This window comes from Strix uralensis, chromosome 10 (assembly GCF_047716275.1).
Source record: "Strix uralensis isolate ZFMK-TIS-50842 chromosome 10, bStrUra1, whole genome shotgun sequence".
NCBI classification, from domain to species: Eukaryota; Metazoa; Chordata; class Aves; order Strigiformes; family Strigidae; genus Strix; species Strix uralensis.
Window position 1 is genome coordinate 5962049 of NC_133981.1, and position 16797 is coordinate 5978845.

The 16797-nt window shown below is 46.5% G+C and overlaps 1 protein-coding gene across 1 annotated transcript in view; it reads left to right on the plus strand.

Moving 5' to 3' along the window:
• Positions 1–1475: 1475 nt before the first annotated feature.
• Positions 1476–16797, plus strand: part of SYNPR (synaptoporin) — a 110887-nt gene continuing 95565 nt past the window's right edge. The window contains exons 1-2 of the mRNA XM_074879034.1: positions 1476–1599; positions 1690–1755. Of these exons, the coding sequence (XP_074735135.1) occupies positions 1582–1599; positions 1690–1755 (84 nt within the window). The 5' untranslated portion in view covers positions 1476–1581. The remainder of the gene's footprint in view (positions 1600–1689; positions 1756–16797) is intronic.

Sequence of the window (16797 nt, forward strand, 5' to 3'; positions counted from 1 at the left end):
AAGTTCTGGCTGAAAGTCAGAGGGGTAATTAATTGTGTGTCCCTGCTGCTTGTGCCTTTTGGAGATTTAGGGATGCTCTGTCCCTATGCCTCTCTGAAGAGGCTCTGCCTCCTACGCCACTAGGCCACCAGAAGGCAGTTACTAGAATTGCTGAGAAGTGTTTTGTATTTCCTAGAGGTTATTTAAATAAATTTAAAAAAATTTACTGGATAACATTTTGTAAGGCAAAGTTCTCCATTTTTCTCTTCTGTTTTTTTTCCTCCAAGGGCAGAAAAAAACGAGGGCACAAAATACAACAAATGTGTGTTTGTTTTTTTCCTTGAAATAATGAAATGTAATTGTAATTCTGACCTCAAAGGTGGTTTTGATAGGGTAAAAAAAGATTATTTATTAAAAAATAGAACTGAACCCAGTCCCATTGCTACCACAGACTTCAGCTGCGTTTGTTGCAGATCCATGACTGACACAAAATCCTCTGCTTCAAATTCCAATGAAACCTTCAGAAATTAATTTCCACCCCCCATCTTGTTTACTCCAAGAGTACATTGGGAATTTTTTGAAATAGAGCTTTAGTCTGAGCAAAACTAATTGACTTATTAAACTTTTGCAGATGGCTGATTCCTTACAGGGTATAAAAGCTTCAGGTATTTTTTAGGCAGATATTGCAGTCTCTGACCTACTTAGGCCCTAAATCCTATTTGAGCCCTGGTGTCCTTCTGGTGGCACAACTGGTTGTCAGGGTGGCAGTGAAGTTGTATATGAAAATGTTTGCAGAATCGGGGCCACAATCGAGTTGCTGGCTATGTGCTGTTAAATAGGGTGATGGGTTTGTGCCCTTAACACTTTCCTGAGCCTTTGCTGGGGCAAGCACTTGGCTCTGTGGCAAAACCCTCACGGCGATTTAATGCCCCAAGAACTGGAAACTGTCACCAAGCAGGAGCAGCACCAGCACGACTGGGCACAGCGAACTGCTGCTCTCGCCAGGCTGTGCCACCCAGGATGTACTATAATTATTAAGGTTATGTTGGGAAACGAGGCCAGAACCACGGCAAGACAGAAAATGCTGTTCTGCTGTCAAGGAAATGCTACAAAAGCAGGAGGGAGCGAGCGGCTGCGAGCAGGCTAGCAGAGCTGCAGCCCTGCTGCCGCGGGGGGCCGGCGGGCAAGTTCGCCCCGGGAGGGGGAAGAAGGATACGGTGCAACGTGGTGCCACCCCTCCCTGTCCCTGCTGCTTCCACGGAAATATTAATAGTTTCTTTGCAGGCGGTGGGGAAAGCAGTTTTTTTTTTTTTTTTTTTAATTCATCTTTCCTCGACTTCTTCCTTTCCCTTCCTGCCCCGAAATAAAAAATTATTACAAAAAAAAAAAATACTGATTTAAAAAGTGGCGGAGAAGCAGCGCTGAGACGGGCGGGCGGAGGCCGGAGCGGTGCCCGGGCGCGGGGCGGCTCCGCGGGGCGGCGCGGAGGGCGCGGGGCCCCGCCCGGCTGCTCCGCCCGGCGTGCGCGGGGGCAGCGCCGCGCATCCCCGGCTGCCGGGCGGCTCCGCTCCGCTCCGCTCGGCTCCGCGGGGCTGCGGCGCCATGGAGGCGGTGGACCAGGTACGCGGAACCCCGCGGGCGGGATGCGGCGGCAGGGCGGGGGGGGAGCGCGGAGCGGGCGCGGTGCTGACTTCTTGTCTCTGCCCGCAGCTCGCCTCCGCGGGCACTTTCCGCGTGGTGAAGGAGCCGCTGGCCTTCCTCAGGGTGCTCGAGTGGGTGAGTCCCGGGGGGTTGTCGGGCAGCGCTTCGGCCGCGGCTGGGATGGAGAAGGGGTCGGGGGGGGCTGTCCCCAAAGTGCGCGCACGGCGCCGCGCCCCGCGGAACAGGTGGGAGCCGGACTGGGACGGCGGCGGGGGCTGGGGACAGGGGACACGGGGCGTGGGGGCGCGGGGCTGAGGGTGGGGACCCTCATGCCACAGAGATGTGGCCGGCGGGGCGGGCTGGGGGCTGGGTTTGGGGGTGTCCGTCCCCCCCCACCCCGTGCTGGATGTAAACAATTTATTTATTTTTTTTAAAACGGGGGAGAAAAAAAGATAAAAATCCTCATTATGCATTTAGCAAACTTGTCTCTGGGCCGAGCGGGGAAGGAGGCAGATAATTGGTTTGCGGAGCAATGTCACCGTTTGTTGCTCTGATGCTCATTCGTAGCGAAGTCTGCAGGTCAAATGACATTCATCGCCAGTAGGTCTGCGGGAGCAGAGAGCCTCTCTGAACGGAAAGTTCAGAACATGTCATGGAGGATTAATCACGTTCCCCTAACGCCGGCTGGCTGGGGAATTATGTAAGCCACATATTTTGGGGGGCGCGTCCCCACGCGGGTGCGTTTAGCCACATGTTTGCACCCGCTGTGCGCAGGCCAGCCGCGGGGTGTTGCGAGGGGTGTTTTGGTGTGCTGGGGACAGCTGCTCGCCCCAGTCCTGGTCCCTGCCCCGCCGTCAGCAGCTCTTCTCCTCCGCTGGGCTCCTCGAAGCACCGCATCCCGTGGAGGTGGGTGATGGGGACGTGGCGGTGCCATGGACTCGGGACGAGGTGGCCCTGCATGCTGAGGATGGACGAGGTGCCTTGTGTTCCTCACCTAAAGCTCCTGCAAAGCCACCTGGTGCTGCTGCTCCTGCCTCGAGAAGTCAGGACGTTCAGGCGTTGAGCCCCAGCCATCGTTCTGGGGGTGATTCAACCACTCTGCCGTGGAGCAGAAGAATGGGGAGCAAAGCTATTTCTGTGGCAAATAGCTGCTGGGAGCGTGGGCTTTCGACTGTCTGCCTGGTGAAGCTACGTCTGGTGGTGGTTGGGAAGTGAGCTCCTCCGGGAAGGGCTCTGGGCCGGGGGGTTTAGGCTGTGCCCTTCAAGAAAACTCTTCCCGCCAGTGCGTTGACGTCCTCGGGACAGCAAGTGGGAACTCTTTTCTCTTGGCAGTTCCCTAGGTCTGTAACTTCTTCCAGCATCGAATATAAAAGCTGCCTTTGTCATGGTTGAAAGCCACATGCAGAACTCTTCTGGCTGCTCTATCTGCACGCTGCCTGGGTGTATGTATCTAAACGCACATGTGGCTGTATGTAAACAGAGCTCCTCTGACACGGCTGAGGTGTGTCAGTCCTTGGCAATAAGGGAACGTGGGAGAAGGGTGCAGAGCGCATTAAGATTTAAGATGGTCTGAGACATTATTTTTTGCCCCTTCAACGTGTATGTGTAAGTAGAATTAAGCAGGTTTTAGTGTATGGTATCTCAGAGCGTGGAAGACTTGTTTTGTTTTTAATATACTTGAAAGGCTTCTTGGATTACCCCAGTTCCAGCTCTGTTCGCTTCATGTTGTTGCTCCCATCGTCCTTCTCCCCTCACCATGCCTGTCAACTTCTGTCCACCTCTCTCTACCATCTCCGGTCTCAACTAAGTGTCCATTTCTCCCTCAGGCTCCTTTTATCAGCCTAATTATTATTTTAAACTTTAAAAAAAAACCCACCAAAGGCTCCAGCCGATCCCGTGGCTGCTTCCACATTCTCTGGCAGACTCACAGCCCTTGGTGTGCTTGATCGGAACAGTCAAATTATACCACTAATTGCTGGATTTACAGCTGTTTCATTTCAGGTGTTAAATGACGTGCGAGTGGGGTTTTTTATGCAAAAAGTGCTGGTGACAGTGGAATTTATTAAACCTGCTCTTGTTAACGCTGATGAGATTTTCAGAGCTTTACAGTAATCACCTGTCAGAGGGTGTGACCGGTGTCATGTGAGTGACGTGGTGGCTGAATCATAACACCCAGTTTTACAGTGTTTTAGGATTTGGGAAAGCAAGTGCAAGTAATTCTAATGTTGTCTTCTTTTGACTTATTTGTCATCTAAAAGGGAGGTGTTAACTTCTGCTTTTGGAAAACTTATGCTTTTTTTAATGCATATTTCCCAGAAAGCCAAGGTTTGGATTTCTAGTGTGAAAAGCAAGCAGGTAGGACACAAAAGTGGGGAAAGCCCTTTCTGCAATCTAAGAAGGGGAAAACTGGCATTTCTGCCCTGTTGTTTGTGTACTATAGCCCATATGCTACTCATGGCACCTCTTAACACCTCCCACTTGAGTCCTAGATTGCATCTGCAAAGAAATAAAGTTCATAGCCCAGCTGGTGACGCAGCGATTCTGGGCGTTGGGTGGCCCTTGTGCTAGGGGGGAGGCTTTGTGGTGTGGCAGCACAGATGGCAGAGGTATGGGGGTTCCTCAGAAGGGTTGGTAGGGTGAAGATGGCGTAGACCGAAAATGTCCTCAGCTGGTGCAGGCAGTCCAGCTTTGAATTTGTACTCTCATCTTTTGGGCAATTTGTGTAGGCCCATGATGGCTCAGGGGTCAGCACATTTTTATTAATAAACCTCTTGTACAACGGTGCTGCTGAAGTTTGTGTATTAATGATGCAAGTATTTGCAAGTCTGGAGACAAGCTGTAGGTTTCTCAGGTGTGAAACTGTAACTGTTGCAGAATAAATCTACTAAGTGTGCAAATTCCAGTTTACCTGTAGTCTGGCTCAGACGTGGACCTCTGCCTCGAGGAGTAGGGACTTTATCTGACCTTCAGTCTTCTCTTTGACTATCACCTAGCACCCAGAGAGAAGATGCTGAGATCAGACTGATGATTCTGAATATTCACAGCACTGTAATATGTTTTCGTTTGTATTTCCCATGTACTTTGTAATCTTATTTTCAGCCAAGAAATTGCATTTAGGAAGCCATTAAGAGACAACATTGGCTCAGGCCCAGGAAAGGTTAAGAGAAAAAGGAAGAAAAAAAAAAAAGTGACTTGTAGCAATTAAGCAAGAGTTGCGGGTTTTTTTTTTGACTCTACCTTGGTAACAGATTGTGTACTTAGAGTTTTTGGATCAGAAATCAGGGCTTGGAAAACTGCACACAGCTGTACAAGATAGGCCCTGGGTGTTTCCAGCTTTGAGTCAACTCTTGCTTCATGGCATGTGCTGGGGGCAGGGAAAAGCTGTTTAAAAGCCGTGTTTGTTCTTCCTCTTCTTCATTCCCCTGGCTGTTACTCCACAAATCTTTGCATGAGAAGAGGGTGACCTTCTGAAGCTTATTCCTGGTGATAATCTACTGTGGCACTACAACCAGTTGCAATGTCACAAACACTGTTACAAGTTCACTTGAGAAATGACTCACCTATACACACACCTGACAATAATGAATAAGGAAAGATGAAAGAGAAGAAATATGTTCATTCATCTCCATGGATTAATTTTGGTCCTGTGAATCTCTGGATATGTTTAGACTGCTTTTATTGGGGTCTGCAAAAAGTGAGCAAGACAAGCAAGTTTGTCAGTTGTGGTCTGTTTGTTTTGCAGTTGTTGTGTCTCTGGAGCCCTACAAAGGCAAATTAAATGAAAAGCAGAGCTCTGGGCATGGCAGTGTGGTGTATATGAACTACCTCATGTATAATCAGGTGGTTACCTGCAAAAATATTTTTGTAAAGATGGAAACTTTGTATCTCAAGGCTGAGGTTTGTAATTACTTCTGCTGCTTCCTCGCAGTGATTTGACCCAAACAACTTTCCTCCCGCAGACCCAAAGCAACCTGACATTTGTCCAGATTCCATGTAAAATAACAGGAGCTGCAGTGCTGTCTGTAACGACTTTCCCTGTAACCCTTGATAAATAGCAGAGACGCAGAAAGTCCACCTTTTTGCGAGTTGGGAGGTGCTGTGATTGCCTTGCTGAGTATCTGCAGGTTGTTGTTTTAAAATACCGTACAAGAAGCTCCCTGCTCTGCCAGCTTGCTGCCCAGCCTAGGCTGGTATGGGTGCAACAGAAGGGGTATTTTGGGCACAAAGACCGTACAAGTAGCTCTGGCTGTATCAGGGCAGATCTTGAGGACACTGGGGCTTTTCTTGATAGGACAACTTGGAAATGGACATGATGTTGTTCAATGAACCCAAATGTGTCTGAGGAGTTGTTTGAATTCTTGCCTCTGTGCAGAAAAAATACGTTCCAGGCCTTGCATGACTGCAGATCATCACTGCTCATGAGCATGTTCACGGGATGTGCCAAAGATCTCCAAAGCAGTGCAGGGCATTTGGACAGCAAATCCCCATTCATCTCGGGTGGAAACTGGACAAGGGAATTGCAAGGCGGTTGGAAAAATCTGTGTTACGTGGACCAAGCTAACCTTGCTTTGCTTCCTTGCCTTCATGATGTAATCGTTTGACTGGTGAGCCAGGAAGAAGGCCAGGCTGTTGCCAGCCTGGCAAGAGTCAAGCTTGCTTTGATTGTATAGATTCTGAAAGGGTTAGCACCCCTTGCCTTGCACACAGATGTGTGTTTGGAAGGCAAAGGGAATCTGAATCTTGAAAGACTGATAAGTTGTCTTGTCTTTTGTCCTAATGCTGATTGCTCATCTGGCCATGGAGTGCTTTTGTTGGATTATATTTGCATACATATGAATGGACATAAGTAGCTGCATGCCTTCAAGTGTGTCCTAGAAAAGCCTAGATATCTTGAAATGCTGAAAATAAATGAAAAAATATTAAGAAGATAATGCTTGCATGATGCATGTGTGATTAGTAGTTTACTCTGTATAATGTATTATGGGCCTGAGATATGTTGTAGTTGCTTGAGACTCTTCATCATGTTTGCTTGTGTGTGTTTGCTTAACCAGAAGGTTGCTGTCTACTCTGGCATGGGCAGAGACTTTAGGTGATGGAGCAGGGTAACCTTGCTGAAGCTTAATGCTCTTCATGGATGCAGGGCTGGAAGAGTTGAGGGTTTGATCTTCTCTACCCTCATATTGAAAGAAAAGCCTTAATAATAAGAATATTTCTTTCTGCCTGCTGATGTTGTTTATGCAATGCCAGCATTCAGTCCATCCATCTTGATGTGTAAGATACACAAGCACATGTAAAAAATGTATTGTCAATTGTTTTGATGTCTGCCTTGGTATGTAGGTACCTAGCTGTTCTTGAAAACCTGGTCCCATTACTACCTCAAAGGTCTTGTATGTGTAGTGTCAGGTCAATAAGACATGTGCCACTTAATCAAAAAATGTAAATCCATTTCTATGATATTTAATATTAGAAAGGTAATTACCGTGTAACTAACCCTTCTCTGTAAGCTGTCATTAATTGGATGATTTCTTATAGGCAGCTTAGCATAATGCATGCAGAATACACTGCAGCTCTGTACAGACAAAAATTGCCAGAGAGAAATAACAGGATGTGAGCGTCCATGGGACCAGAGCCCTGCGAAACACGCGGGCTTTATCGGTCCTGGTCATTGGACATACAACTTCTGAACACATATCAGGGCATTGGTAATGTGCAGGCAGGGCACTCTGTTGGACAAGTTATTTTTATTAGGAAGAACTGGGAGGTGGATTTTGCCATTAGACATCAGGCTCTGTTGTGTGCAACGGGAAAGATCTGAAAAGTTTTTGTAGTCTCACTGAAGACAGATGTGAAAGCCATATGTTACTCTGTCAGTGGGACTGGGATAACAGCAGCAGAAGCAATAACAGTGCCCGCATGGTGTTTTACCTTGCGGTCTGAAAGTCTCAACTTCTGGGAGTCATGTGACTCTGAAACCTTTGGCTTTGATGAACCATATGCTTTTAGATCAGGGTAGCAGAAGAAGGATGGAAGCCCTAAAGACTGAAAACCCGGAGCACGAATGAAAGAGCAGAAAAATCTGTCTTGTGATCCCGTGGTTTTACAGACTGCAGAGCAACGGTTGTTCTGCTCACTGTTCACATGCATGTTTATCTGTGTGCATATCTTGTTGGAAACTGAGAACTGTGCTGATCTTGTCCCATTGAAAAGTTGCTGTTAAAATGGTACAAATGTTGGTACAGGCAAGGAGGGAAGGAGAAAAGGTCAGCAGTGCCTGACCACATTGCAAATCAATGACATCTTTCATCTGAAAAGTGCCTACCATTTTCCACTTAGACTCACGTTGTGATCGTGGAAGAGTTAATTTTAAAAGGTCACCTAACAATTCATTTAAATCCTGATGATTCTCAAGCAGCCCAGAGTGGGACCTGGTATAAATGAGTTGTGTAGGATTAGCACATATGGTTGAGATACAGTGCTCCAGGAGGCAGTTTCTGGAGTTATGTACTGCTTCAGTGAAAATCCCTGGGTGAAACTGGTAAAATCTCCTTATGGCAAGCCACATTCTTGATGGCAGAATCTGCTGGTGTTATCTGAATGTGGCTGTTTGAAGCATTAGGAATAGAAGATGAGGAGAGAGACTCATTAATGCTAAATTTGATTATATATGCAAACCAGGTTTCTATGAAAGGAAGAACAAAAATGATCTGACTTTCAAACTAGCAAGAAGATGCATGGAGATAGAGGGTTTTGCCATTAGACATACATGGTTAAAGTCTCCTTGCCAATTTTTATGAGGGAGATGTTTCAGTCATCACTCCTATAAATCAGCATCTGCATAATTGGAGCCCTGGGTAAAAGCCCTGCATGTTGACATCTCTGGATTCAAATGTTGCAGTTGGGGGCGGACAGGCTTGGAGATGCTTGTGATAAAACCCTTTCATCACGTGGATTCTGTGGTCCCTGAGTTAACCTGGATTCGTGGCACTATATGTGATGATCCCAAGGTGCAGGAGACATCCTGGTCGCTCCACTCTGCTCTAGGAGAGAGGACCTCCACCTGAGGCAGGAGAAGGGGAGAGGCAGAAGGCAGGTAGCATTGGGCTCTGCACAGGGCTGGTGATGGAAGGCAAAGTGCTCATGCCTCACCTCTGCAAGAGCAGTTTCTCCTTTGGCACCAAATAAAAGTGGTTAAGTAGTATTGTGGTCCTGGGGTGCAGTGTGGAAAACAGCACTTGGCTGGCTGGCTGGCTATCTAGCCTGGCAACTGGCCAAAGGGGTCTTAATGGCTTCTCTCAGCAGGGATCTGCAAAGTGCTGTAAAAAACATTATGGGAAGGAACATACAGAGTGGAGGTGCTGCTTTTAAGGTGTTTGTTCAAAGTGGCATATGTACTGCAAAGTGTGACATAGTTGCTAAGGTGACAGCTTGCTTGCTTTTTGGCAAAAGCAAAAGAATACTGAATATAGCCAAACTGTAAGCTTTTGCTTTGTTTAATTTGCACAGTTTTATCTTCTGGCCATTGTGGAGACTTCTTGGATTTGTCTTTGGAAGCAGTGTTTTCCCATTCAGAATACTTCACTTGGTTCGAAAAGCTAATACTGCTCCCCATTCATAAGGAAATGCTTAAATCGCATAAAATGATGGGGGTTTCAGTGATTATAATTGTAGATACAAATTCCGTCATTGAAAGGATTTGGTAATGGCATTCAGTCAAGTAAGGAAGTATTGTCTAAGAACTTTTTATATAAACAAAAAATATTAGGTGTTGCCTCATTAGCAGCCTATGGATATGGGCATATCCATGAGCACACAGTCTGGAAGATTTTTGCATGTAGCATTTGTATGCATTTGCAAACTGCTCAAACCTAAGCTGCAATGCATGGTGAGGAGAGGACTCCTGTTGGTCAGGGTCGGAGGCTGCTTGTGGTGAGAGGGTGCAAAGTCCGGGCAGGGAGTCTTGCATTGAGCAGCTCAGTGACTGCCATGGTTGAGTATTTTCATAATGCTGCTAGGGGAGGAGGATCAGCAGAGGATTAGACTGACGTGGCCCCTCAAGAGAGGGGTTTTCCAGATGAGCAGCCATCTGTGGCGTGAAGCAATGTTATGGTCCTCAGTGTGGAGAGGAAAGCAGAAAGGTCTCACAAGCCTAATGTCAACTTTGGTCCTTAAAGCAGTGGGGTACGTGCACAATCCAAGAATAATGGCCAGAAAAGGCTGAGGTAATGTGCTCATTGCCCTTTATTGTTTTACCTTTTCTTTCTTTGTGATGTTCTAATTGATAGCTAAATGTGTTTCTCTGAACAAGCTGTTCTGTCTGTGCCTTTTCTAAAATGCCTTAGCATCTGGGGAGAAGGCTGCCTTAGAGGCAGAGCCTGTGGGAGCTGCTGAGCTAATGCTGTGGGGAGCAGAAAGTGCTGCAGCCTGGAGCCTGGGATAAAAGTCAGGGGGAGCTCGCTCTGTGGGCTCCTGTTCCCAGATGAATGCTGGTGCAGATGTCCCAGCCCCAGTTTGGCAGTGCCATCGCAGGGCAGAAGTTAGCGAGGGTATTTTCAGAGTGGTCAGAGATCAATGTTACCCTGCACAGGGGGCTTTTGCTGGGGGATTGGGGATGTTTCTTTGCTAAGACGACCCCAAAAAGCATCCTAGGTCCTGAGATATGCAGGGGGGAGGTAGTCTCCTGTTTCTCTGTGTTAAGGAAGCAGGAGAAAAACTGAAGATCAGGAAGATTTCAATAAAGTGTTACACATTTTCAGATGGGAGGTATATAGTCCCAGACCCACAGTCAGAAATAAATCTGATTTGACTGTCTTGCAAAACTCCCAACCAGTCAACTTGATCTTTATTTCATAAGAAATACCAGAGCCTGCTGCAAACAGCCTGACTGAATATTCACTAGAAGTGCCCAAGAACCTGAGGTACTGAGGGTGAAATTCTGCCCAGAAGACCTTGGAAAGAAATGCTACAGGACATCGGTAAGATTATTGATACATCAGGAAGTAATTTATGGTAATGGCTCTTCAGTAGCTGTTTGAATTTCAAAAAGTTTATTGTAGCTGTCCTCAGTTTTCACTTTTCCTGATCTTAATGCTCTGCCCTCCTGTGTAATTTCTCAGGTGATACAAATCCAAAGTATCTTTGGCTTGAAATGATAAGCCTCAGCTCAAATCCTTCAGCACTTGCATGTTGGGTGCTTGTATTGGGGCCCTATGTTTGACTCTGCATTTGCTGCTCCTCCTGATGTTAGGTGAAAAGCCTCTGTGGAACTCCAAATAATTCTACAGAATTAGGAAAATCTTCCCTGCCAGGTTCCCAAAAAACAGGGCGACAACTGACTTCTTGGTTCAGCCTCCCTGATGGGCCGTATTATGGCCTATGGCTGCCTTCAACATCCAAACCAAAATAGCCCAGGGTACCAGGAAATATCTTACAGTTATTTAACAAGCAAACTTGAGCCTTGCTTGCACTGTTTTCAGAATAATCTTCTCCCTGGCTGTGTCCTGGAGGTATGCTTGAAGCAAAACAAAACAAGACAAGTCCCCCATCTGTGTGCAAATTTAAAACCACATAGTTGCTTACCCCTGCTACTCCTCATGCAGAAGCTATGTTGCACACAAAAAAGCACTGCTCTGCATCAGTTTTTTACTCATTTAAACCAACCTGTGTATGTACAGAGTGGTGGCTGGGAGCAGTTGAACATGGCAAGGTCATAGCTCCCTGTTGGGACTGTAAGGGGGAATGATGCCCATGGGTGTATATCATGCCCAGCCCAGTGGGGTTAGGTTTGATACTGGAAATTGGGTTATTACTGCAGAATACGTATATTGCAATAATTATCCTATGGAGTTGAGCAGTTTCTCCGAGTACTTTTTTGGAGACTGTGCTTGAAAACCAAAGCAAGTGTGGGATTCCCCCACTGCCAAACGCAGCAGCCGATAAATCCGGCAGAGCTCTCCTGATTGCCATCTCCAAGGGCAGTCAGCATGCCGGACTGGAATTAGGTCCCAGTTTGAAAGAACGTGCCTGCCAAAAAATTAAACAATGGATGCCTTCCTGTTTAATTTTAACATTTTAATTAAATTCTTTGCTGCTGTGTGCCTTTGATCTCAGCGAGTTGATAATACATGGTGTCTGCTGTTGTGTCGTAGCAGCGTTTTGTTCTAATCTTGCACGCAGACGCAAGGATGCATTGGAGTATGGATAAAAGTGCAAAAGCTGCACACTGCTGACTACCAAGTGCATTGCAAACTGACTTTTCCAACTGGTAACCAAAGGCATGTGGACAGAGAGATTATTCACAAGTACGGCTCAATAGAGCTTCTTTCTGAACATATTTTCTCCTCATTTTTAATCTATTTCTGTGAATGGTGCTGCAAGAAGAGTTTCCTTGATGGTATTACTCATTGAGAGGGTTGAGGCCAGGAGCTGAGATTTTATTGCAAAACAGAATCAGTTTCAAGTGGGATAATTAATAAAGTTTTATCCCTCAGTCAGAGAGCAGAAGCAACGCTGTAGGGCGTTGACTGGGCACATCTGTTGATTAGTCCCAACCAAGTGCCCAGTTTGAGAGCATTTGGCAGGCTGCTGGCTTTCTATACCGCTGTGAAAAATGTGGGTACCGAGCAGCACGTAGCCAAGCATCCCACCGCAGCCGATTTCTAAATGTGTGGGAAAAGTCTTCAAATAAAAACATGATTACACATTTTTTCCCTTGCACTGTTGATGGCTGAGCTTCGGTGATGACAGGAGGAGGTAAGCGAGCTGGGAGCATGCAGTATTTTTATGGCAAGGAAAGGTATTAGTGTGATTTTCCTCATGTTTTATAGCCTGGGGCAGGTGACTGAGGAGCGTGTGGAGTATTTATCCTTTGTGATTTGGGCTGTACCTAGATGTCAGGGAAGCATCTGTTTTGCTGCATCAAAGAGTCATTGGTAGAGCTGACTTGGTAAAAGGAATTTCATTTCCTTGTTGGAAAAATAATTTTTAATGTAAATTTCCATTGGAGACTGGCATTCTGATGAGATCAATGAAGAAATATTTGTGCCAGAAAGCACAATATTTCAGCACAAAATATTTCTGTAAAGAAACAGTGGTCAGGTCGTATTCCCCTTCTCCTCTCCACAGTCCACTGCGATGCCCCAGGCTCGCTCCTCCTGGAGGAGTCAGTGGTGGATCACATCAAGCGTGACCCTCCTGTGCATCGGGGCGGTGTAGTCTGGCTGTGGAGCCTGATTTACAGAGCGCGGGCAGCCCGAGGAGCCAACCCCAACTCCTTGGAGGCACAGTAGTGTTCCCACAGTAGGTATTGCAAGCCCTTAGCACTGGGACTTGAGAAGAAGAGTCAACATTTTTTGAGAGACTACAACTTTTTTTGGAAGGAGATGAGTGAGTCTAAAATGCAGGAAATGGCTTTGGTGGAAAATTTTCATCTGACTTTGAAGACAGTGTGTGCACATTAGTGTTGTAGTCTATGTTTATATTGCGTGCCTAGACCTTTTTTTGGTCAAATGTGGAGTTTTTCAGAGCTGCACAGAGGCAGCACAGTCCACTTAGAGAAGCAGCGAGCCGTGTTTGTAGCCCTCCTTGTTGGCTCCGTGGCTGTGCGTGCTCCCGCTGCCGTTGCAGCCTGTCACTCGTGGCAGGCAGCTCTGCGGAGAGGGCGCCCGTTCCAGCACAAAATCTGTGCCTGTCCAGATTGCGAGGCCCTGGCAGGCAGTAGGAGCTGGCTTCGCGGCGGGCCGACATATGCAGAGGACATGAGTGTGCCACGGCAGAAAGCCTCCTGCCACCGCCGCCCGCGTTACGGCGCTTCCCAGGGAGGGACGATGCTGTGAAAATGAGCTCCTTGCCTGCGATCACTGCTTTATTTTTCCTTTTTCTTTTTTTCATCCCCTTCATCATGGTTTTTCACAGCAGAACGACAGCAACAGGAGACCGCGGCTCAGGTCTCATGGCAGGACCGATCCAGCACGGCTTGTGTTGTTGAGGAGTTAATAGAAAAGCTCTTCCTGCCATATAGCTCACTATGGCATAGTTCACTCATTTTTAAAAATAGTTTTCCATCTTTTTGTTTATGTGCTCATTAGCACTGGCCACCCATGGGTGCAGCTTTGGTTGTTAATGCAGCTGAAGAGGCTCTGACAGAGCTAATAAATGTTTTTTGTGCAGCTTAGTCCTCCAAAAGTAGTGACTCAGCAATGATCAAACATCTCTCATGGGACAAACAGTTCCCAGCTATTCCCAACTTGCAATAAAACCTGCGTGTCACTGGGCTGTCAGGAGGCAGGACTCGAGTACCCCACATCTGTATTACTTCTGCACAGAGAGATTGCTAAGCATGTCCTGGGTGTTAGGACAAGAGTACTCTTGCTTGGTTTAAAAGAGATTATTTTTTTTCTGGGGATTTTTACACTCCACCCCGTGATGCGCTTTGGGATGCATTCAGCTTTCTCTTCTGAATAGGGCTCCAGATGATGGAAATAAATTATCATAAATTAGAATAGATTGCACTCTTCAGCATCTCTACATCTGTCATTATGTTTCTTTAACAGTTCAGTTTAACATTTATACACACTCTGACAGCAGCTACTGGTGTGTATGCTATAAATATTGGCTTGGAGAAGACATTAATGGAGTTTAGGTAAACGTTTGATGCCGCTGAGATTCTGTTCCATATGGTGGTACGTAGCGAAATCGGATTCAACGTGCCACGTATAGCGCTCATGTATTCCCTATAGACTGGCCTCCTGGCATTTCATCAGCTCACCGCGTTACCAAGAAAGCGCAGGTGCCTTCAGAGAGGAAAGTGAGCTTCTTGCAGTCTGTTCTGATTTTTACCACCTGTATTGTTCGCGGTTTAAAGCCAACATGTAGCATGTACAGGTGGGAAGGGCTCGGGGAAAAGACATCTCTCAGAAGCAGTGGTCAGGAATTCGGCAGGGAGCTGCGGGAGCACTCTGCTTTGAGCATCCATGGGATGCCATTTTGTTTGACAGTAACTAAGTAACAGAGTGAAAGCTTTGCACATTGGTTGGTCACGGTTGCTAAAGCTGAAATTTGTGACTCTTAACCCCGATGAAACTGTCACCAAACCCACACTTGGGGAGTGTGGCTTCAGGGTTTGAGGTGTCCGGCTTGCATCCCACTGATTTGCAGGAGGACAAATAACCAAGACTATCATGGCAAGAGGCAGGAAGAAATATATTCTGGTCCCTCTGGTGTTTCTTCCATAGTTCGACAGAATTTGGATGTCTCCTAAAAGGTTTTTAGGTTTTGCTGTGTTGGTTTGGGGGTGTTTTTTTTGGTTTTGCTAATTGCAACAGCTTGATTAGTGTAGCCTGATGAAGTGGCTTCCTCCTCAGCAGTATTTCTCTGATTTACCCTGCTTTCAAGCTGGTGTGAGGGTAAGAAGTGTGGTGTTTGGCTTGGCACTGCCGAGGGGCAGTTGGGGTAAAGCAGCAGGCAGACCAGCCTCTGTGCCTGATGTGGGGCCCTGGGAAACATCTGGCTTATGCTGGCCCTGGGAAACATCTGGCTCGTGCCGGCCCCGGGGCACATCTGCTGCAGAGAGGAGTGCGGCTGCTTCATTTGCCCCTGTGCAATGCAATGTAAGTAATGAAGTAACTGTAACGTACAAACTGGCTCAAAGCACGGCAATCCAAAGAGAAAGTGCTCTTCACGCTGTAAACTGCTAAAGGTCTTTATGATGCCAGTGAATTAAAAATCTGAGAAGAAAAAACCCTCCAGTGCTATAAGTTCAAGATGTGTCTTTTAAAAGCTGCTGGTGGGAAGGGGAAGAGATAACTTATCTGAATGGAAATATATTTAAACTCTGTATCTTGTACAGTTCTGGGTTACTGCAATGGAAACAGTGTATTCCCTGTCACTTGGAGAGCTGGAGAAATTTTTTTATAGACTGAATGAGTTTCTGTGATAATGCTACCCCTTTTGATCTGAATCAGATTTTCAGGCCTCTGCAGGGTATTTCTTTTAAAAGAAGAAGTTGCTTCAGATGTTTCAGTGATGCACTCGTGTTTATTCGCACTGGCAGTACGGAGGAGCCTGGTGTGCCGCGTCCAGTGAGGGATACTGCATCCACAGCCTCCTTCCCCCCTGGCTGGGCAGAAACCCCTTTCTTGCCTTTTCTCAAGCTTTCAGGTTTTAGTCTTGTTCTGACTGCTTGTGTGGTTCTTCTGCCTCAACCTTCCTCTTCTTTCTGGCTCCTGCAGAAAAAAATGTTTTGCAAAACCATTAGCAAAATTCTTCTGCCCAGAGCAAAATCTTGCCCGTGATTTTCCTTTGAACAGCTAGTTGTGTCTGTCTGAGCTTGAGGCTGCCATTTATATCTCTTGAATGATGCTATAAAGGAACTAAACTGTGTTTAAAGAAAGGCAGCATTTACATTCGCCTGACGTTAAAGACGTTTTAGCCCAGCCGACAAGATTTCATGGTGAGCCTTGCTCCGGCAAGGAACCCTTCAGCCTTCTCTAAGCTAAAAGAGAAGCTGGACTCCGGGGAGCAGTTTCAAAGCACTGAAGCTCTTTTATCGTTATTTGTTGTGTTTCTTTTCTGCATCTTCTGGCTCTTTGAGGCCTGGACACTTCAGACCTAGAGACTCTGGGTGCAGCCCTTACCATGTAGCTATGACAGGCACAGGTTTCTCCGTGATGCCCTCTGATGAGCATGCTGAATTTGAGAAGGGATGTGCAGCAGGAGGAAATTCATGTAAACATTGCATTTTGGATCACTTGTCATGAGAATATCTCCTTGAATTGTGTAATTATTTAATTGCATTTTTTTAAATTTAGCTCTGATCTAGACTGTAAAGATACTCTTGGGTGGAGGGGAGAGAAAGGAGCCCTTATTCTGGGTGGGTTTTTCTGTTTTCAAATATTCATGATGTTCTCCTAGGAAATGGGTCTATGCCCTTCTTTTTCATTAAACCTGCCATGTTTCAGCTTTCACATATGACTGATGTTCATAAATCCCAAGGCTATTCCTTTTAGGCTTTCTGTCCCCATAGTAAACCTGGAGATGAGCCATTCCCAGTTCCTACTGTCACCTGTACCTGGTTGAAAGGCCCCTTGGGGTAGGACAGGAGAAAAGTCACACTTTTTGCACTCCAATCAGTGCTGGATCTTGGAGTTTAAAAATATCACAAGTGAAAAACATGGATGTGAG